The sequence below is a fragment of the Globicephala melas genome, chromosome 1 (assembly GCF_963455315.2).
Source record: "Globicephala melas chromosome 1, mGloMel1.2, whole genome shotgun sequence".
Classification (NCBI taxonomy): Eukaryota; Metazoa; Chordata; class Mammalia; order Artiodactyla; family Delphinidae; genus Globicephala; species Globicephala melas.
In genome coordinates this window covers 38700550-38724231 of record NC_083314.1, presented here as the reverse complement: position 1 = coordinate 38724231, position 23682 = coordinate 38700550, and the positions used below count along the sequence as shown (strand labels likewise).

General features: G+C 43.8%; 1 protein-coding gene across 15 annotated transcripts in view; it reads right to left on the bottom strand.

Moving 5' to 3' along the window:
* HHAT (hedgehog acyltransferase) overlaps positions 1-23682 on the bottom strand; it is a 360564-nt gene that overhangs the window by 275872 nt on the left and 61010 nt on the right. For 13 of the 15 annotated variants that reach the window (XR_009563044.1, XM_060294452.1, XM_060294417.1 and 10 more), the window contains 2 exons: positions 8838-9032; positions 5687-5902 (listed from right to left, as the gene is read on the bottom strand). Coding sequence is in view for 14 of the 15 variants with exons in the window: in XM_060294452.1 (XP_060150435.1) it covers positions 5687-5902; positions 8838-9032 (411 nt within the window). In the remaining variant the exon portion in view is untranslated. The remainder of the gene's footprint in view (positions 1-5686; positions 5903-8837; positions 9033-23682) is intronic. The other 2 variants (XM_060294441.1, XM_060294457.1) reach the window with 1 other exon arrangement.

Here is a 23682-nt window from a genome sequence, read left to right as displayed (position 1 = left end):
CGCTGAGCCTGCACGTCCGGAGCCTGTGCTCCGCAACGGGAGAGGCCACAACAGTGAGAGGCCCGCGTACCAGGAAAAAAAAAAAAAAATAGGCATACTTATGTGTCACCACTGGACCAGAAGGGCTGGACTTCTCTCTGCAATGCTCCCTTTTTGATGCTGGATGCCTCCCCATCCAGAGTAAGAGAAACGTCTACTCCTTAATTGCACAAGTAAACACAGCAGAAGGAAACCAATCCAATTTTTCATTCTATTCGCTTTTACTTAAAAACATGGTTATTAGTCTTTCTTCAGAGTTGTGCTGTTATTACAGCCCATTTATATTTGTCCCTTGTCAATTCAGCAGCGGGAAAAGACACACCACACACAGCTCACCTAACGAGCAGGGTCGCTCACTATTCAACCTCTGCACGCAAAGCATTTCACTTGAGGTATTTCAAACTGAGGGGAGTGCCAATCTTAAGACCACGGGAAACTGCCATCAATGGGCATTTTGAGTTAAGTCTCCGCTAAAAAATACACCTTAACTTATCTGCGAAGCGCATTTTAAAACACGTTGTATTTTAAAACCTCATTTCATGCAAATTGCATAAAAAGGAATATCGAAGCCCTTCCAAGATATGCTAATGATTAAAGATGACAGTGCTCAAAGATGAAAGGTTCTTTTCTTTCGCATACGAATAATACCCATGTTGGAGAGCAGCAAACAGAAGCTTTCCCCAGAGGCAACTGTTCAACTGAGTTACCTCTGCTCCAACCTCCACGCTTGGGTCAAGGGCACTGTAGCCCGCGTCTTGTTCCTTTGTAACACGGGAGCTTCTCTCCAGCCCAGGGTCATAGACCGTACCCCTACTCCCAGGAAATCATTCCCTAATCAGACCCTCACTGCCCCTCCCCAGCATCCGGACCAAGGCCAGTAGTACCGAGTGGTCTCTGGCAGAACAGCAAGTAGGGCCTGCAGTCGGTGTAGCTGTCACAGGACTGGGACCCGGTCTGGCCAGCTTGAGCCTCCAGACCCACACGTCCACCAGGCCACACTGCTTCCTCCCTCTAACTCTTGTGCGGCTCCCCGAGCTGGCGACAAGGCTCTGTCTGGTCTTCGTCCCTCCCATCCCAACGCGCATTGCGTGAGCCTGTCCTTGCCTCCGTGTTACCGTCTGTGAAGTGGGAGTAACGACAGTGCCTCTCTCCTGGGGTTGTTGCCAGGATGAAAGGCATCAGAACATGGAAAGCCTGGTTAGGAGTAAGTGCTCGGTTAGGGTTACTTCTCACAGTTAGCATCATTCCAGATGCGCCCTAGAACCAGAGCCCACCCCATACCCAGAGTGGTTTGTCTGTGATGCTGACTGCCAGGCCTGGTCCTTCAGGGGCTGGGCCCGCCCCTGCGCCTGCAGCCACTGCCTGCATCTGTCTTCCGCTGGCCTCCTCTGAGATCAAGGATGGTCCCTGCCCAGAATCCTGCCCAGAATGGCCCCTGCTGCTGCCCTCACCTATCAGCCTGGACACCCAGGGCCTCAGTTCTAGCATAAACTTATGTTAGTTCTCACCCTCGGGAGCTTCCCTGGGTGAAATCTGCAACTGGCCCCTTGTACACAGAGGGCGAGGAGAGACCAAAGAAAAACAGCCAGACCATTCCGGGTTGGCAGGTGGCAGGTTTAATAAGCAAGGGAGCTTACAGATGAGCCTTGTCTTGGGCACTGAAAGGCAAGTAGATCTCTGCATCCACTGGCCAGAATTTTAAAGTTTAAATAGAGGCCTTACCTGGGTTTAGTCACATAGTCAGTTCAGATGGTCTCAACAACACCTTCCTCGTTCAAGGTCAAGGCTATGTCCCTGAAATGGCTCCTAGTGTGGGAATGGCAGGCAGAACGTATATTCCAAGGGCAGGGGAGGGGGGGGAAGAGCCTCCAACAGCCCAGGTCCAGACTGCAGGTCAACCAGTGGTCACATCCTTTCAATGCCCTCCTCCAACAACTTACCCTAGAAATGCCCCTGCTTTTGGATAACAATAACAACAATAATAGTAATAGTTAACACCTCATAGTGTTACATGTCAAGCCCCACTATCTATACAAAATCGTTTAATCCTTATGACAACCCTGTGAGGGAGGTATTATTACTCTTCCCATTTCATTGATAAGGAAACTGAGTCACAACTAAGGTGAGTAACTCACCAAAAGCTCTCAAGCCAAAGCAGAGCAGGGATTCAAACCCTGTAACAATAGGATTGGGCACAAGAGTCTTTGCTCTTAACCACCAACCTAGCTCCCTATTTGAGCACTGGCTCTTCCCCTCGGGGCAGGAACACAGCCCTCAGCAAGGAAAACCCCCTGGTCCTCCCACACCCAGGCTCACCGTCCCCCCCATATCAGCTCCTCCCTCACTGCATGATTCAACCTGCTCAGAGTTAAGATGTAGTGGCCCCAGGCTCCCAGCTCAGCAAATAAACAGCATTTCCTGCCTTTCCCTAGACCTCCCCGACCCTGTCCCCCAGCCTCACCCCCGGCTCCGTATCTGAGTTCCATAGAACCCTGGGAGAAAAATAAACGGGGCCCATATTCCTGAAACTCCAAATGCCATCAGAGATGGCCTTCAAGTTAAGGCCCTGAGGCCTGTTGACGGCACATTTTCCCCTGTTCATGATTGATGTGTACACATTTCACATGCCATACATTACAGAGGCACCTCTTCTATACTTGACTCATCTTGGATATGTAAATTTACACACTAAAAAAAAAAAAAAAAAAAAACTGGGTGAAAGAGAACATTCTCCCAGGGTGGGCCTAGTACTGTAAATTTATGGACTGAGGTTTGCCCAGCTGGGTTCGTCTCCACGGTGAGGCTCTGCTGCCCCCTGGTGGCAAGTCTCTCCCTGCTCTTTAGAGTTTGTGAGTGTTGACCTGAGAAGCTAAGAGCCAAAATTTCAATACTACCATTTCCTATTAACATTTATTCATTCACACAAGCACTCGTTCAGAGCAAACCTTACTTACAAGCTCTTCCAGTTGGCTTTCTTCTGCCCCCTCCCGGCTTCTCTGAAGGAGCCCTTTCACTACTAGATTAGCTCCCTAGTTTAACTGCTCTCCTTTTAGACCCATTTTTCTCACACGAGGTCGCCCCCAGCAACTGCAGAAACCACCTGGCTTGTTTTTATTGCCCTGTAGCTTATTAAACACTTTGCCTTTTCTAGACTGACTTTTCTATGAATCTTCTCAGACCACAGAGAAAGGTTCCAACTTGCCTTTTTGAGTTCCCTGCTTTCGGCAATTGCTACCACTTTGAAAGGGGTAAAAAAAACAGAGAGAGGGGACATAGATGGTACCTGGAGTCTCCAGACCTGACTCCCTACAGGGAGAAGCCCCTTCATTTCCCCAGGCTGAAACTCAAAAACAAGAGCCTTTGGCTAAGGATGTAGGTGAGCGATAATCTCAAAGCTCGCCTCTGTGTAACATATTCAGGACCCTGAGACCCGCCTTTCATATTCCCTCAAGACCCTACAGGGTACAATCAGAAAGGAGGAGACAGACGAGAACTAAGAAGAATGATGATTTGCCTAACAACAAAGTACAGATCCCATAGGGCTAAGCTCCTTAATGGATAAGAGGCAGTTAGGAAAATAATTTGTTTCCTCTTTTTTTATATATATAAATTTATTTATTTTATTTTTGGCTGCATTGGGTCTTGGTTGCTACGCACTGGCTTCCTCTAGTTGCGGTGAGCGGGGCCTACTCTTCATTGCGGTGTGCGGGCTTCTCATTGCGGTGGTTTCTCTTGTTGCGGAGCACAGGCGCTAGGCGCACGGGCTTCAGTAGTTGTGGCTCACGGGCTCAGTAGCTGTGGCTCGTGGGCTCTAGAGCGCAGGCTCAGTAGTCATGGCGCACGGGCTTAGTTGCTCCACGGCATGTGGGATCTTCCTGGATCAGGGGTCAAACCCGTGTCCCCTGCACTGGCAGGAGGATTCTTAACCACTGCACCACCAGGGAAGTCCCAATTTGTTTCCTCTTAATAGGTTTAGTCTATGTTTCTCTGAGAATTATCTGTCTTCAAGGGAGGGGTGGGGGTGTGCTTGTGGATGTTTAGTCCAAAAGTTATTGACTGCAACGTTAGAATTAAAAACTTACAGTGGCAAGGAGGTTGTAAAGGAGACAAAATTCGGAGAACCTGAACCCACCCTACCCCGGGTCTACCCCACCCTCACCCAACCCCCTGGTCTTCTAAGAACTTCGGATAGTGGTTCTCTATCTCTAACAGCATCAGGACCACGCTGCTGGGCCCTGCCCCCGGGTTCCTGATTCATTAGGTCTGGGGAGGGGCCTGAGAACGTGCATTTCTGACAACTTCCCAGGTGATACTGTAGCTGCTGGTCCAGGGACCACACTTGGAGAATCACTGAGTTAGGAGATCAGCTGCCATCACTAAACCACCTCTTTCTTTTACACAATTTTAACCATGATTTTCAAACACAGATTTCAAATTCCTTCACGGCCAAAGAGCGATCCTAGACAACCCAAACTGAGGTATGAGAAACCAAGTACTAAACATACATCTGCCCAGAATATCAACTTCACTTAAAGATTTGCAGAGAGGAAAACATTCAATGATTTAACTGGTAATTTTTAAACATTAAGTTATTGTTATAATGCAGAAATATACTTCTGAGTACAATGTGCAACTCAGTGAAATTTTTAAGACGAAATAAGGGATTTCTAAGAACCCTCCTATTTGTGCAGGGGGCACCTTTCAGGTTGCCCTCCGAAAATGTCAAACACTGCTGCTGGCCCTGCTCTTCGAACTACGTGTCCAGGCCCCAGTGTGTGTGCACACGTGTACATGTGTGTGCTTGCACATGTGTGCACTGTGTGTGCATACGTATTATTGTTCTCACCTCCATGGGGATTGTTTTGTTGGGGGGAGGGAGACAGGAATGTCCTTTGAGAAACACTGTTTTTCGGGAACATCAATTGATTACTCACACTTCAGGTGAATTAACTTAGTACACGTGTTCCACGAGGCTAGCTGTGGAATGAGGAAGAAAATCCGAACTAGGAGGAAAAGTGAGGTGGCAATGACGAAGGTGGCTTCCCATGAGCTTCAGACAAGGCTGCTGTCCAGACAAGGCTGCTGTCCAGAAGTAGGGAGGCGAGATCCTAGGCAGAAACAGGCACCCAGACCCGAAAGCACACCATTGCTCTCAAACCCTCTTCAACTCCACTCTGTGATCCCATCCAGATCGCCCTGAACAATTCCCAGGCCACGGCAGAGCTATTTCATAAGCAGTTTGTGAAAATAAAAGGGCACCTATTATTTGCCAAACAAGAGCTTAGCCAGTTCCTCCTTCCACTTTCCAAGTAATACCACGAGAAGCCAGTTTTCTTTCTCTGGGACGGCCCTGCAGGGGATGCCTACCCCCAAGTTCCTGGCTGTGCCCAGTTATTATTTCTGGCCGCCACAGTCCACAGAGAATCCGGGTGGGAGCTCCTACAACCAACAGGCACAAGAGATATGCTGACCTTTATTTTGAAGGCTTATTTCCCAGAAGTATTTCATTTATTATCAGAAATCATGACAATAATGTGTGTTCTTAAACTTGTGGGCACCCCTGTATGAAGACTCATGTATGACCACAGCAACAAAGACAGAAGCATCATCTGCAGAAACACCCATCCAATCCCCGAAAGGCTCTCACCTGTGCGATGAACTCCGGGAAGCTGAGGATGGGCCCGTTGTGGAAGACTGGGTAGTAGAAGACATAGGCCACCATCCAGGGAAAGGAGCAGAAGGTGCACTCAGCCGGCGGCTGCTGCCAGCAGAGCTCCAGGCTGAAGCTGGTGTAGTACAGGCAGCGAACGGTCAGTGTGAACTGCAGCAAGTAGTACTCATTTTCCGTCTGGTACCACCCTCTCTGCAAAGTCACAAGGAGACAACAACCTTGAGTGGCAAGGAGGGACGTCATCCAGTCTCCCAGGAAGGAGATCTCTTCCACGGGCAGAGCAGCTGTCCCATCCAGGGAGTCGAGAACCACTGAACAGCAGGTAAACATCACCGATCATCAAAACAAGCAATTAATGAGGAACGGGCAGGAGAGTGTCCCTAACATCAGCCATAAGCTTCGCATTAAGCCTGATGCAACACAGAGTGAAGGTTTTCCCAGATATGCATCTGTCAGATACACCAGCGGACAGCATGGAGATCAGCTACATCCAGTGGGTACTCTAACAGCTCCTTCAACAACTCTGAAGACAACGACAGACTTATACAGGCAGACCTCAGGGTACTGCAGGTTCGGTTCCAGACCACCGCATTAAAGCGAACACTGCAATAAAATGAGTCACACAATTTTTTGCTTTCCCAGTGCACATAAAAGTTATGTTTATGCTATACTGTAGTCTAGTAAACTGTGCAACAGCATTATGTCTAAAAAGACAAAGAACATACCTTAATTTAAAAATACTTTATCGCTGAAAAACAGAAAAAATGCTGTTGATCATCTGACAACGCAGGGTTGCCAGAAACCTTCAGTTTGTTAAAAAAAAAAAATGCAATATCTGCAAAGTGCAATAAAATGGGGTGTGTCTGTAAATGTCACGTGGGATTTATGTGTTCAGTGTATCTTTCCTTTTGTTCTTCTACCATTAATTTGGCTCCACATGTAGTGGAAGACTATTTTCCAAATAAGCTTTAGAGAAATATCATCAAAAGAAATAGTCCCGGGGCTTCCCTGGTGGCGCAGTGGTTGAGAGTCCGCCTGCCGATGCAGGGGACACGGGTTCGTGCCCCGGTCTGGGAGGATCCAACATGCCGCGGAGCGGCTGGGCCCGTGAGCCATGGCCGCTGAGCCTGTGCGTCCGGAGCCTGTGCTCCGCAACGGGAGAGGCCACAACAGTGAGAGGCCTGCGTACCGCAAAAAAAAGAAAAAAAAGAAAAAAAAGAAATAGTCCCTGCCCTCAATGTACCTAAATTCTCATACCGGAGATAGGTATGTAAAAGTATAATTTGAACACAGCATGAAAGAATAAAAAGCACGTACAAAATTAGGTATGGAACAAAAGACTAAAAGCAAATGTGGTAAAATCTTAATAGTGAGGGCATAAAATTATGGATCATTTTATAATCTTTATATTTTTCTATATTTTCCATATTTTCTATAATACGTATGTATTGCTTTTTTAATGAGAAAATAGGTTATGGAAATAGATACAAGAAATAAAATTGGGACAAAGGAAAGAGTTGTTCACTTGATCCACGAGGGTCTTTTAAGGCTTTACACTGAAAAACTAAGTACCGAACAGAGTTTCTATTCCACGTCCAGGACTTCGGCAGCCACCAAGGAAAACCAAGAAAACCGCATGTGTGAAAGTATGGAAACCCAGGGCAACTAGTTTCTGGTCATTTGCTCGCTCCCCTTCAGCAATATTTTTCACACCACCAGCTTACATAACAAATGGAATACTTATTCACCACTGACACCCATAACTGATGCTAAGAGTCCCCAAATAAAGGATAATTACAACTGGAGACCGTCTTTGAACGTTTGCCAGGTCCCCCAAAAGTTAGGTGTGAATTTGTTTTTATTTTTATCACAAATCTTTTTTTTTTTTTTTTTTTCGGTACGCGGGCCTCTCACTGTCGTGGCCTCTCCCGTTGCGGAGCACAGGCTCTGGACCTGCAGGCTCAGTGGCCATGGCTCACGGGCCCAGCCACTCCGTGACATGTGGGATCTTCCCGGACCGGGGCACGAACCCGTGTCCCCTGCATCGGCAGGCGGACTCTCAACCCCTGCGCCACCAGGGAAGCCCCCACAAATCTATTTTTAAGCACACTTATTTAAGTGATCGCCTAGTTTAATCATTCTGGGAAGTTACGTATCTTTGTTAGGAGAGAGACGCTACCCTGCTTATTCTCTTAAGTCCAGGTTTTGAGACATGTGCTTGAAGTATTCGCCCCAGTCCATTGGTAAGAGTGAAGAAAAATTAAGGCAGCCTAACAACAGCAAGAATTCTTGAATTTTCAAAATGCTACCATTTTTACAAAATTGCTTAACACGTATTATCTTGTTGGATCCTTAGAACAACTCCATGAGGAAGGCAGAGCAGCTATTACCTCCATTTTCCAAATGATGAAATTAAGACTCAGAGGTTAAACACCGCCTCCAGTTTCAAGAGGAGAAGAGACAGTGAATAGAAGAGACTAGAAAACCACTGGCTCATCCTTCCCGTCGCATTCTTTCCCATGACTGTGCAGATCCAGGGCTCACCAATTCTAAGTGCTATCACTTAAATCAACGAAAAGGTGAACGAATGAGTGAACAAATGAACAAAAATAAAGACACCATGGGAAGCCCAGTTCCACATGACTAAAGAAAGAATATCAAAAGCTTCCCAAGATGTTCTGTGCAAGGAAAATACCTCCCTTATCTGTTCAGGGACTATCGTGGGCTTCTGATGAGATAAGGAATGTGAGAGTTCCCTATAAACCCTGCAGCATTCTACAGATGATTGTTTTATTAAATGCATAGGGGATTTTTTTTTTGCTTTTTTGCATATTGCTTTTTTTTCCCCTTTGTTCCTGTGACATCTGGCACCATCCATGCCTGCCCAAACTGGGAGAAAAGGTACAAGGTCAGCGCTGGGCAACCTCCAAGGACTAAGGCATAGTCAGATACAAAAGACTGCAGAACGCAACACCAGGGTTCACATGCATCAACCCCCTGTGGCCACTAGAGGGAGCGCCACCACAGTTCTTCAATTGACTCTTGTCTGAAAACAAAGGCATCTACCTGGATAAAGGCACTGCCAAAGGGGCCTTCTCCTTCCCAATGGTAAAACAGAGACTCTTACCATAACTTCCTCCACATCTTGAAGCCTCAGTGTAGAGAGCAGGAAGAGAGAACAGAGCCATGACAGGAACAGCGACCGGAACTGGGCAACACAGAAGGAGATGGTGGTGTGAATAAGAACCATGGCTGTGCCTTGGGTCCCCAGCACACACCAGCAGGCCCACATCCCATAGGCTGTGAGGATCCAGGGTTTGTGCTGCAGACAGGGAGGGACCCAGTGAGAAAGACATGGGGGGGGGGAGGAAGAAAAAAGAGAAGGGTAAGTTAACAGGCATTGCTATTGAAGGTTCTACATAAAAGAGGGTAATGTCTTGTGACCCATTAACCAAACTGTTCTCACTGGCCTGGAGATTTAGTGTAACAGAGACAAAGAGGATTCAGAGGGACTTTCCACATTAACCCCAGAGCGATGGCTGTCTAGCCCCAGGTCCCCAGAGCTCCACCGGATCCGCCCCGAGAAAGGAGCCTCTTTCCTGCCTTCAGCCAAAACCACCCAGACCACTGGATCCCACAACAATGAGATTTATGGCTGACTTTCAACAGACATTATGGGAGCCTGAAGACAGTTAGAAAAGCTGCCAACCTGGCACACTAGCCCCTGCGTACACTGTTCTGCAAAACGGAGGTAAGATAAAATACTGGTGCAAATTCCTCGGGAGTCTTTCTGAGAAAACTGGACCCTCTAAACCACAAAAGGCTTTCTAAAGTTTAAACCAGAGACTTACAAGTAAATCTCTAATTACATTTTTATTTCATTAGCATATTATTTACAGTCAAGTTTGTGTCACAGAAAAAGTATAGCTTACCTGTTTTCAGTGATAGTGAGGCCTTTGCATAATCAATCCAATTGATACATTTATTCCCATTTTAGGAGAGAATTTTTCTATTTCATTATCAAGTTTTATAGTTATTGACATTGAATAACTAAACAGGTAAATTAACATGTCTTTGCTTTTACAATATACTCTTGGTCATATCTGGCTGGTAAATCCTTACTTAAAAAACCACAATAATGTTTTAACATTGTTTGAGAGGCAACATATCATAGTGGTGTAATTACTCAAGCTTTGAAGTCCAACTACCTAAAATAAATCCTGGTATCCCCATTAACTAGCTGTGTGACCCTCGGCAACTTACTTAATCTCTCTGTGCCTCGGTTTTCTCAGGTATAAAATTAGGATAGTAACAGTATCTACTTCATGAGGTTGTCATGAGGATTAACTAAGTTAATGCACGTAAAATGCTTACAATGGTGTCTGCATACACAGGAAGGACAAGGCAAATACTAGTTATTATTCCTATAGGAAAATATGATGTGGCTTTTTGGTGAGCATTCAAAAATAGGATTTCCAGGAATACACTGAGTTGAAAAGTAGGGGCTGCTTGAAATTAGGTCTTCCTGTGAAAACAAAAAGACTTCTTTAAGGGAAAGACAGATGTGGACTGCACACTGTAAATGCCGTCCTTCAGTGCTAACTCTCCCAAAATATTGCCTTAGTACAATTCCTTACCAAACTTCTACTCCAGCCTAAGAGAGAACATTTTAAATGAGGGACTAGGTCAGCCACTTTGAAGTTCCAAGAAAATCAGAGAAATCTGCAGTTCATTTTTACTATTTTTCCATCCTACTACCCTCATTAAACAGCCACATAAATTTGCTTCAAACTTTCCCCCAAGCACTCACCTCTGGACAGAGTTCAATTATAAGGAACAAGGTCACCAGAGACTATTTTAAGAAGTAGTTCTAATGAGCGAAAAAAAGGGAAGGGGTGTCTTTTTCAACTTGATCTATAGCATTTACCACTTGGAGTCTTTTTCCATGTGTGCACGGCTACATACATATACACGTAACACAGCTACGTTTTTATTGAATGCTATGTGATCCATTTGGAAGAAGCCTGTTGGGATTCATTTGGGAACTTAACCACAGACTTAAGCTGCTTCAGCTTGAAAAAGCTGGAGGAACCTTCAGGAACTACTTAATAGTGCTGTGCAAACCCCATCTGCTCCAGAGATTCTCTGATGAATTTACCTGTGCTCACAAATGATACCATGGGGGCACACAAGGTGGTCCTATACTCTCATCCCTCACCATCTTCCTCCTGCCGAAGAGTAGAGGCAGACAATGTCTAATTTTCTCTAAGACATCACAGAAAATGCACCCACGTGAACCTCATATTCTCTTCTATCCCTCCTATTACACACTCATCCTCCCCAACGGGCAAAGACAACTCCACTATACACATTCACGGCGGGCAGGTGATAAAAAGGGAAAGATGTGAACAATGCAAAAAAGAAATCACCTATTTTAAAACATAAATTAGAACCCGACTAACATATTGATTTTTTTCATTCTATAAAGTGAATGCAATTGGAATTCCATCCTTGAAAACACCACTAAGATGCTGATACAGCATGATTAGTCTTCCATGCCTTGTTCTCTGACTGGCATCAGAGGAACAGTCCCCCACCATCAATGCAGCCCTTAGGGCACACCTCCTCCGACCGCTATCCCCCCCTATCCCGCCCCCCCACACACACGCCTAGACCAGCAAGAAGCAGGGCAGAGAGGGCGAGAAGTAGAAATGTGACACTGCCTAGCCGCGCAGGCAGCAGCATAGAAGGTCTGCTGCTCTGAGGCGGAGGGGGGCTTTGCCCAAGTGTTTCAAAGACCATTTTCATATGCAAAGCCCTAAAGACAGCCCGGTCCCACCTATTTCTACTCCAAAAGTGCTTATGTATTTAGTTTATCAAACCTGTGTCCTCTTTAGCAAAAATGCTTAAATATCAGACATTGAGCCTCTGACATCAAATATGCCAGGAATCTTTTAACTTTTCAAAACTAAAAAAGAAAGTGTGTTATGTTTTATTCCAAAACAATACTTCTGATTCATCACTAGAAAGGCTTTAAAAACGTTTTCTCCAAGTTCTCAGGGCGATCTGGGCAGATACGCACAGTTTTGGTCACAGACATAATCTATGTCAAGTTCAAGATTTAAAAACCTGCCTAGGGAATTCCCTGGCAGTCCAGTGGTTAGAACTCCGTGCTTTCACTGCTGAGAGCCTGGGTTCAATCCCTGGTCAGGGAACTAAGATCCCGCAAGCCGGGCAGCGCAGCCAATGTAATTAATTAATTAAAACCAATTAGTTAAATTTAATTAATTAATTTTAATTAATTGATAAAAGATCTGCCTAAAAGTCAGAATAGCCCAATTCATTTAAGTTAAGAGGTTCAAATGACGATTATGATTGGAAACTGCTGTTCACTTGAAATGAGGCACAAAGAATCATGTTGATCAAATAATGTGTACAAATAAAACAATCTTAATTAAATGTTGGGTTGTGATGTTTCTAATTTAGAGATTTAAATTCGAATCAAGTATTATTTTATATGATGCTTTTTTTTAACTGAGATTTTTATTGAGACAGTTGTAGACTCTCCTGCAGTTATAAGAAATAACACAGAGAGATCCTATGGACACTTTACCCAATTTCCCCCTATGGTAACATTCTGCAAAACCAGAATATATCACAACCAGGATGGTGACATTGCAACAATCCACAGACATTCAGGTTTCCCCAGTTTTACCTGCACTCGTGTATGTGTGTGTGTGTGTGTGTGTGTGTGTATGTGTGTTTAGTTCTTACGGTTTTATCACATAAAAGGTTTTATCACATATAGGTTCAGTGTCCACCACAGTGAAGATACTGAACAGCTGCATCAACGCAAGCATCTCTTGCATTGCCCTTTTATAACCACACCCACCTTTTTCCTGCTTCCTTTACCCTACATCCTTAATCCCTAGAAACCACTAATAATCTCTCCGTTTCTAAAATTTTGTCATTCCAAAAGTCATACAGTATGCAACCTTTAGGATTGGCTTTTTTTTTTTTTTTTAATTTCCTTGCTTTTTATTTTTTGGCTGTGTTGGGTTTTCGCTGCTGGGTGCAGGCTTTCTCTAGTTGTGGTGAGCAGGGGCTACTCTTCGTCACAGTGCGTGAGCTTCTCATTGCGGTGGCTTCTTTTGTTGCGGAGCATGGGCTCTAGGCACACGGGCTCAGTAGTTGTGGCTCGCGGGCTCTAGAGCGCAGGCTCTGTAGTTGTGGCGCACGGGCTTAGTTGCTCCGCGGCATGTGGGATCTTCCCGGACCAGGGTTCGAACCCGTGTCCCATGCACTGGCAGGCGGATTCTTAACCACTGCGCCACCAGGGAAGTCCCAGGACTGGCTTTTTTTCACTCAGCATAATTCCCTGAAATCCACCCAAGTTGTGACAGGTATCAAAGGACTGCCCCCTTTATATGGCTGCGTAGTTTCCACAGTGTGGATGGACCACAGTTTCTTTAACCCTTCACATGCTGAAGGACATCTGGGCTGTTTTCCAGCTTGGGGCTATTATGAATAAAAACTGAAATGAACATACATGTACAGGTTTTTATGTAAATATGTTTTCATTTCTCTAGGATAAATGCCCAAGGGTGAGCTTGCTGGGCTGCATGGTAGTTGCATGTTTAGAGCTCTGTAAAAACTGCCCAACAGTTTCCCAGAGTGGCCATTCTACATTTCCACCAGCAACATACAAGGGATCCAATGCTGCCTCCTCACCAGCATTTGGTGTTGTTACTATTTTTTACCTGATCAACTCTGGTAGTTGGACTTTAATTTGCATTTACCATTATGCTCTTTTAAAGGGTATTAACTTGTGGCTTTAACTTGCATTTACCATTATGCTCTTTTAAAGGGTATCAAAGTGTGAGCAACTTGAACCCTGCATCAATAAGATGGACTGAGTGAACTTCGCTGGGGCACAAGAAGCCAGCCCATCAGAACTCTCCTGACCCCCTTAACTCTCTTTATTCCAGGTTCTTCAGTTCCTGATTAGGAGACCAAAAGGAAGGCAGGGGAAGAGGAGAAACTTTTAAAAGTTTAACAAACAGTAAGAAAGAAACTGTACTCTGTTTTCGTGGCAGTTGAGATAAAGCGAGACTAAATACTATGGCCTTTCTGATGGAATTAGGCCAGACTGAACTGGGTGGGCGAACTTGCCCTCGGTTCCCATTGCCCCCTGTGTTTATACTGAACCACTTCTCAAAACAGGGCATAACCGTCTCTCTTTTTGATAGGCTCCCTTAACAAATTAATATCCTGTCTTGTTCATAATACAATAACGTAAGAATCTTACATGGTACCTAGCACATAGCAAGTGTTTCATAAACACTGGGTAAATGAATGGTTAGAATAGTTGGATGGACAGATGGGTGGACGGATGGGTGGATATGCTTCCCCAGGTATTGGGGTTTAACCTGGCAGTTATGACTAAGAACAAGAAATTAGCACCAAAATTTGGGGGTTTTAGTCACTAATATGAAAACCTGCTGATTTCCAAAGTCTCTGCTTGTACACCTAACCCGTTATGAACAGACTGCTTTGCCAATGCAGATAGGATAAAAAGGTGTTATTTCACATCTCACTGCCTACTGCCTGTTTTCACTCACAGGGATCTCTTACAATCTTGTGCTGGGGGAAGCCTCAAATAGTGCACAACTGATAGGGTACAGGCACCAACCTTTGAAAGCAGACTCTCTGATAGAACCTGATTCCTGTCACCCCAGGGAAGACTTCCGAGAGATCAACAATTTCAGCTGGCGTGTTTCAAAGGCTGAAATCAGCACCCCTGAGAAAAGACCATGGACTTGCGGCCTTTTCTTTTGCAAATCTATATTCTTCAACTCTTCCTCATAGGGAGCCAGGACCCAGCCACAGGAGGAGCTGGCTGGCCATGCCCCCCTCACATCATCTCTTCTTCCCTTCTGTGTTAGCTTGTTCTGTGCTGTGGACACTGAGTGATAACAGGATGTGCCTGAGTGGTTCCCCTCATTAGCTCACCTCTGTAGGGAGGAACCAAAGTGCAAAGGCGTGGTGAAGACTCCTGCTGGCAACTGGACCAGACTTTGCTGTATATTAATTCTTTTTGTACATCTGCCCAGAAACCACTCAGTGGGGGACACTGTTTTAGAAATAAATAAAAGGAGTCAATCAATAACCCTTATGCACGGCATAATTTATTGCATACTACATAATCAACTGCAGCTGCTACTGAAAAATATATATATATGTGTGTGTGTGTTTGTGGTGTGTGTGGTGTGTGTGTGGTGTGTGTGGTGTGTGTGTGTGTGGCGTGTGTGTGTGTGGTGTGGTGTGTGTGTGGTGTGTGTGGTGTGTGTGTGTGTGGCGTGTGTGTGTGTGGTGTGGTGTGTGTGTGTGTGGTGTGTGGTGTGTGTGTGGTGTGTGTGGTGTGTGTGTGGTGTGTGGGGTGTGTGGTGTGTGTGTGGTGTGTGTGGTGTGTGTGTGTGTGTGTGGTGTGTGGTGTGTGTGTGGTGTGTGGTGTGTGTATGTGTGTGGTGTGTGTATGTGTGTGGTGTGTGTGTGTGGCATGTGTGTGTGTGGTGTGTATGTGTGTGGTGTGTGTGGTGTGGTGTGTGGTGTGTGTGTGTGTGTGTGTGTGTGTGTGGTGGGTGTGGTGTGTGGTGTGTGGTGTGTGTGTGTGTGTGTGTGTGTGTGTGTGTGTGTGTGTATCCCCACACAAACAAAAAGGGAAAATAACCAAAACCATCGCAGAGTCCACACAACGGCCTTCTAGCCTCCTTTTCCTGGGAGCAAAGCCCCGTGGGCCCAAACAAAGCCAATTTCATCCCTCCTTAGAGATGCAGTGATGGAGGTGGAAGAGTCTGATTCCAGGAAAACCATTAATGCATGAGATTCCTATTAGGTGTGTGGTTTTGATAATATGCTGGAAGGGAGCGCCTGTTCACCACGGCCTTCCAGAGGTTAGTTTACTTGTCTCAGCCAGCGCCATGGGACCACGCTCTTCAGCCTGCATCCAATGAGCTCAGCCAGCCGGGGCCCAGTGCTAATAATGCAGGTGCTGCCAGTCAGAGGTCAGGTGAGAACGCACCCTGTGGTCAGCAACAGCACCCAGCCTCGGCCCCCTACGCAGCTAGCCTTCTCAAAAAGTTTGCACGGGGGTATTTTTGGTTCTGAGGGCAGGGAACGCAATGTCTCAGGTGGTGAGGGTGTTCAAGAAAGGAGGCCACTGTCTGACCACCCCACATACGTTCCAATCATAACAAACCCCTAGCCAAAGCTCAGAGCCGTTACTCAGCTTCCCCTCCCTCCCAGGGCACTGCCCGCGATGTAGTCTTGCCAAATCTCAGAGAGAGCCCTACCCAGAGAAAAGGCGTTTAACCTTGGCCGAGGAGCTCAGTGGAAAGTTTTATTACTTGTCATGGCAAAAAAAAAAAAAGAAGAAAAAGAAAATCCCACTTTTGAAAATAAACCCTTCTTTGCCTCTCTCTGGGAGGAGGTAGGGCCACAAAGGCAGAGATGGGATTATAGTAGATGAAGGCGGGAAGCATCCTTCAGGGTTCAAGGGTTGTAACCGCAAGAAGTGATAATGCCTAATCCTCTGCACAGCATCGTCCACAGTTCATGATGCCCCCCAGAATGGGGAAACAAAAGACAACTGCAACCCAAATCTTCCACCCTGAATAAGTACCAAAAGCATCCACCCAAATGAAGGCCATCTGGAACACTCAGTCCAGGTGGTGAAAGCATGGAGCTAATGGGGCCAAAGTTGTGGTTCATACTTACATAAGGACCAAGCGGACTCAGACAAAGAGCACACTGTGCCCCAGCCCGACCAGAACCCTGCCCACCAGCTGTTGCACAAATCAAACCCGTGGTCACGAAGAGATGGGAGACCCCCCCCACACACACACACACGGCTCAGTGCAAACTCTGCCATGAAACCTGTGGTCACAAAGAGATGGGAACAACCCCCCCCACACACACACACACACACACACGGCTCACTGCAAACTCTGCCACATTCCAAGAAAAATGCAAACAAAACCTCCTACTGAGTTTGGATAAGATGTGCTCTGCAGATAAAAAGACAAGTCCACCTATCCACTCATGCCTGGTAATGAGATGCAGGAAGCTGAAATAAGCAGATGCTTCCACTCCCTTCAAGGCACAGCTCACAAGCTACTTCCTCGGGGGCCTTCCTTGACACCCCCAGGCAGATGTGGCCCGCTCCTCCCAGCATCCTGATCAGGATCTGGTTTCCTCTGTCACTTCTCACTCAGCTCCTGGGGGCGGGACTGTGTCTCCCCATCCTTTCTCCCACAGCCCAGCTCAAGCTTGAAACAGGGTCAGAGAAAGACATGCAGGAGAGGAAGGTAGGTATGGCTGGACAGACAGCCTCTGCCCTCTGGGGTTTCAGAAGTTCTGACAGTCGCCTCCTTTTTGAGCACCACAGAGGGAACGGCTCCCAGGAGCACACACAGACCGCAGTCGCGGCACACAGCAAAGGCCTTCGGACCCCAGCCGCAGTCACCTCTTACTTGGCTGTCATCGTATGTATGCCAGCACAACCTTGAAACCCATCGGACTCTCACCACTACCCCGGGTACCGTCCCTGTTGTACAAATGAGGAGAAAGGCTTCAAGATATTAATTAACTGGCTTAAGACTGCATCACTAAAAAGCGACAAAGCCGGGTTTCAGCCAGGAGCCCTTAGCCACCCTGAATGTGGACTCCTAACAGGAAGAGACTTAACTCAAAGTTACAAGCAAATTAACCACAGGAACATCTATATCCTAACCTAGGTAGGTTTCTGATGGTGGTAGGTACAAAACAGGAGCTGAAAACAGAGGAAATTTGGAAAGAGGGAGGAAAATCCGTCCACGAGCAGAGGGTGAATCTACATCTTGCACTGTCTACTGGGGCTATATCTGCTCCAGGGGAAGGGGGGAATTGGTTCTTGCAGACAAGAAAACCTTCCTCTATGCATAAAGCACAGGCAGGTACACAGTACATAAACAGACGGTACATCTGTGGTATTAAAATGTCATAAAGAGGAAGTGACAATTGGGGGAAAATAGCTAAAAATGCTCCTGGGGGAGAAATAATGAAAAAAAAAAAAAGCTAGAGAAACACTGATCTACAGGAAGCAAACAAGAGGTAGCAAGACAAAGAGTGGGAAGCAAAGGAGACCAGTCGGATGGGGCCATGTTGGGCCTGATGCACATGGCAGAACGGTGAGGAAGGTAGGGGATGAAAACTCAGTGTGCCCAGGGCAGCCTCATCTTTCCTTCTCCCTGCCACACCATTCTTCCACATGTTCAGTTAAAAATATATCACATATCAAACACAGGGAAAGGAATATTTATAAAGTTTATAAGGTATAAAGAATAATGAAATAACACCTGCATACCTAGCACCAGCTTAAGAAAGATAAAGCTATCAGTGCTTTAAAGGGCCCCTGAGCATATGTCAAATACATCTCAATTTTAAAAATGTCAATTATACCTCAATAAAAATAAATAAATAAATAATCAAAGCAAAACCAAACAAACCAAAAAAGGGCCCTGGTTATCTCTCCTCTGATTCTTTTTTCAGCTTTTTTTTTTTTTTTTTTTTTTTGGCTGCGTTGGGTCTTCATTGCTGTGTGCGGGCTTTCTCTAGTCGCGGTGAGCGGGGGCTACTCTTCGTTGCAGTGCGCAGGCTTCTCATTGCGGTGGCTTCTCTTACTGCGAAGCACGGGCTCTAGGTACACGGGCTTCAGTAGCTGCAGCACGTGGGCTCAGTAGTTGCCGCACACAGGCCCTAGAGCGTACGGGCTTCAGTAGTTGTGATGCACAGGCTTAGTTGCCCCATGGCATGTGGGATCTTCCTGGACCAGGGATTGAACTCATGTCCCCTGCATTGGCAGGCGGATTCTTAATCTCTGTGCCACCAGGGGAATCCCTCTCCCCTCTGATTCTACCTCCCCAACGAGATGTGACCACTATCCTGAATTTATTTTCATGGCTATCTCATCTTTGTGATCATACACATGAATGTGTCCATGTAATCTGTACAGCTCTATGTGCATAGGAGCATATCTGATAGATTCCTCTGCAACTTGCCTTATTAGCTCAATGTCGTGATCCAGAAATTCAGCCACGTTGACAATTACAATTATAATTCATTCCTTTCCATGGAATAAATTCACTACAATTCATCCATTTCCCCATAAAGAATATTTGGATTGCTTCTGCCTCTTTGTTACTACAATCCCATTGCTGCAATGAACGTCCTGGCTCACGTCCCCTGATTGGCAGAGAAGAGCTTCTGCAGGGAACATGTCCGAGTTAGCACTGGTAGCTGTGGACTTTGCACCTCTTTGACTTCACTAGGTAATGTAATACAAAGAAGCCATACCAACACATACTCACAACCTCTCTGTATGAGTTCAGGTGGCCAGTACTTGATATCATCAGGGGATTTTTGTTTTATCTTTGCCAAACTGAAAGTATGAAATGGTATCTTGTAGATTTAAGGTATATTTGCTTGACTACTAATGAAGTTGAACACATTTTCATAAGTTTATTGGTCATTTGTGTTTCCTCTTCTGCAAATTCCTTTTCCCATATTGAGCCCTTTTTCTATTGGGTGACTTGTTTTTTCCTTTTGAAATTTCTTTATATATTCCAATACCAAACCTCTGTCAGGTTGCAAATAACTTCTCAATTAGTGACTTGCCTTTTCACTTTCTTCACTGTGTTTCTGGATACATACAAAGATGTACATTGATTATTATACATTGATAAGCTCTTGGTTTTAATGTGGTTAAACTTACCAAATTTTTCCTCTACAAGTTATACTTTTTGTGTCTTAATTAAGAAATCTTTCTCTACCCTACCATCAAGAAATATTCTCCTCCTACATCATGCTTTCTAAAAGTTTCATACCCTTTTTTTTTTTTTTAAGTCCTTTTTTTTTTTCTGGCTGCATTGGGTCTTCGTTGCTGCGCGCGGGCTTTCTCTAGTTGTGGCGAGTGGGGGCTACTCTTCGCTGTGGTGCGTGGGCTTCTCTTGTTACGAAGCATGGGCTCTAGGCGTGCAGGCTTCAGTAGTTGTGGCACAAAAGCTCAGCAGTTGTGGCTCTCGGGCTTCGCTGCTCTGCGGCATGTGGGATCTTCTTGGACCAGGGATCGAACCTGTGTCCCCTGCACTGGCAGGTGGATTCTTAACCACTGTGCCACCACGGAAGTCCTATTTTAAGGACTTAATTCACCTTGAAAATGATTATGAATGGTATGAGGTAAGTATTCATTTCTTTTTAATATGACTCAACAATTGTGTCAGCACTGTTTATTGACGTTTATCTTTTCCATGCAGATCTGAAATGCCACATCTGTCAAAATCAAGTTTCCATCTATGTACAAGTATTTTCTAAACTCTATTCTGTTACATTGGTCTATTTATCTATCCTGGTGCCAATACAACAATGTCCTAATTATTATATCTTCATTAAGTCATAGTATCTGGTAGGGCGCATACTCTGATTTTGGTATCAATTTTATGCTCTCTTCTTCATAAAATGAATGGTCCCTCTTTTTCTATTTTCTGAAAAAGCCTGGAAAAGATTTAAATAATTTGTGCCTTGAATGTTTGGAAGAAGTGCTGTGTTAGACTATTGTTTTCTTTACAAATAGATTTTTAACTACTTACTCAACTTCTTTTCATGGTTATAGTACTATTCAGTCTTTCTATTTCTTCATGAGTCAGTTTTGGTAAGACACATTTTCTAGAAATGTGTCTGCTTTGCCAAAGTTTTCAAAATTATTGTCATAAAGTTGTGCAAAATATCCTTACTATATTTTTTTATCCTCTTTTCCACACCTAATATTGGTTATTTGTGCATTTTTTTTGACCAATCATGCCACTGATTGTTTCATTAATGTCTACTCTTATTTTTGTTCTTTCCTTCTTCGTTTCTTTTTTCTGTTCTTTCCTAATTTCTTAAGTTGTATGCTTAGCTCATTAATTTTCAGCTTTTCTTTTGTTTTAATAGGAGCATGTAAAGTTATGCACTTACATAAACTTAAAATTATCCAAGTAGCACCCTACAAGTATTGATATGTAATATATTTTTCATTCATTTCTAACTATTTTCTAATTTCCAGTATGATCTCTTTTTTTACCTATTGTTATTTTAAAGTTTGCTTTCTCTTTTAATTTCTAAATGAATTACAGTTTTCAGGTCATTGTGTTACTGGTTTCCAACTTAATTACACTGGGATTAGAGAAGGTAACCTATTTAAAACACAGCCTTTGAAATTCATTGAAAATTACTTTATGGTTAAGATGTGGTTAGTTTTTATAAATATTCTATGTGTTCTTTAAGAGGATGTGAATTCTCCAGTTGTTAGATGTAATCATTTACGTTTCTTTTTTTTTTTTTTAAACCTTCAGTGGATTCCTGCTTCCCAAACTATAGTATTTAAGATCCTTCATAGCCCGCTTATAAACTACCTTTTTATTTATTTATTTATTTGGCTGTGCCAGGTCTTAGTTGTGGCATGTAGGATCTAGTTCCCTGACCAGGGATCGAACCCAGGCCCCCTGCATTGGGAGCGTGGAGTCCCAGCCACTGGACGGCCAGGGAAGTCCCCATTTACGTTTCTTATATCAAGCTTATTAATTGTATTATTTGTTTTCTTCTATCTGATATATCAATTAGTGATAAAATTATGTTAAAATCTCTCCCTAAAATCACAGATATATCTATTTATCTTTATGGTATTGATCAACTTTTGCTTTCTATATTTGGAAGGAAAATAAACAAACTTAGAATTATAATATCTTCCTAATGAAATGAACTTTTTATCATTAAACAAGAAGCCTCTTTGTCACAAATAATGTTCTTTGCCAGCTATTAATGAAACTGCACTAGTATCTAGGTGGACGGGACAAAGATGAGTCTCATATTTGCTGGAACACCTTTCTCCATCCTTTCACTTTCAAACACTCTGTGTCCTTGTGTCCTTCCACTTTAAGTATATCTTGCTAGGAAGCACCCCTGTGGATGCTGTTTTATTTCTTTGTTTATTTTCCTTTTTCTCTGTTTTACTTTTATCCAGTCTGACAATCCTCTTCTAGGGTTGGGAGGTGGATTGGGTCCATTCACACTGATTGTGACTACTGATATATTTGCATTTATTTCTGCCATTTCTTTGGTGCTTCCTCTTTGTCCTACCTTTTCCATGTTTCATCCTTACTTTTTAATGAAATTTCTAACAAATGAAGCCCACCCTTTTTTTTAAATGTATTTTATTGAAGTACAGTTGATTTATAATGTTGTGTTAATTCCTGCTGTACAGCAAATTGATTCAGTTATACATATATATACATTCTTTTTCATACTCTTTTCCATTATGGTTTATCACAGGATACTGAATATAGTTAGGACTTTGTTGTTTATCCATTCTATATATAATAGTTTGCATCTGCTAATCCCAAACTCCCAATCCATCCCTCCCCCACCTCTCTCCCCCTTGGCAACCACAAGTCTGTTCTCTATGTCTGTGAGTCTGTTTCTGTTTCATAGATAAGTTCATTCGTGTCATATTTTAGATTCCACATATAAGTGACAGCATATGGTATTTGTCTTTCTGACCTACTTCACTTAGTATGATAATCTCTAGGTCCATCCACATTGCTGCAAATGATATTATTTCATTTTTTATGGCTGAGTAGTATTCCACAGTATATATGTGCCACATCTTCTTTATCCATTCATCTGTCGATGGACATTTAGGTTGCTTCCATGTTTTGGCTATTGTGAATAGTGAGAAGCCCACCATGTTTTAAAAGGAGGAAAAGAAAAAGAGTAATACTATCTCATCAACCCTACTTTACAGAAAATGATAAATTAAGATTCAGTGGTGAAAAGCCTTTCTAAGGTCAGAAAGCTAACAAACGAGAAAGCCCAGGACCTAATCCATCATCCAGCACTCTTCCACTCCACGACAGCTGACCCTTTCCCACAGCAGCAGTAGTGAGACGGGCTGAATTTCACATACTCCTCAAAATAGTTCATCTTCCCCCCGGCCCCGCCACAGAGATAGAAAACACAAGTGTTAAGCTATTTATTTTACAGATGGGAAAACTAAGACCTAGGGGCAGTAAGTCATTTATCTAGGGGCAGAGAAACTTTGTGTTAGAAACAAAAATGTTAAATTTCTAGAAACATTGATTTCTTAGCAAATACCAAACAAATTTGTGGAAGAAAAGAAACACATTAATGAAGGCTGAGGTGGATATGTTCATAACTAGTTTAGGAATACAAAAAACAATGGATTACTTATTATCATGTTTGCTCAGAAGGTTATATAAAATTGAATGAAGGTGATCAAAAGGTACAAACTTCCAGTTATAAGAAAAATAAGTACTAAGAATATAATGTACAACATGATGACTATGGTTAACACTGCTGTATGGTATATTTGAAAGCCGCTAAGAGAATAGAATAGATCCTAAAAGTTCTCAAGACAAGGAAAACACATTATTTTCTTTTTTCTCATTTTTTCTTTGTATCTATATTAGACAATGGATATTAACTAAGCTTATTGTGGTAATCATTTCACAATATGTGTATGTTAAGTCATCATGCTGTATACCTTACTTATACAGTGCCATATGTCAATTACATCTCAATAAAACTGAAAAAAAGAAAGTTGTATGAAATTTTAAAATATATTCAGATCTGACAGCATCTAAAATTTTTAATTTTTTGCTATTTTAGAAGATGGAAACCACTTGAGTACAAAAAAGTAATCATTATCATATTTAAAACAAAGAAAGTTGGTGTGCTACTGGGATTTTCTGTATTCCAGGATGAGAAGCAGGCCCAGAAAGTACCAATTTTCAGGAAAGAGCTGAAAAATAGCCCAAGTCCGGTGACATCTCTAAGCACATGGCACTGTTTTCTCAGTTCACGTCCAGGTCTCTTGAGCC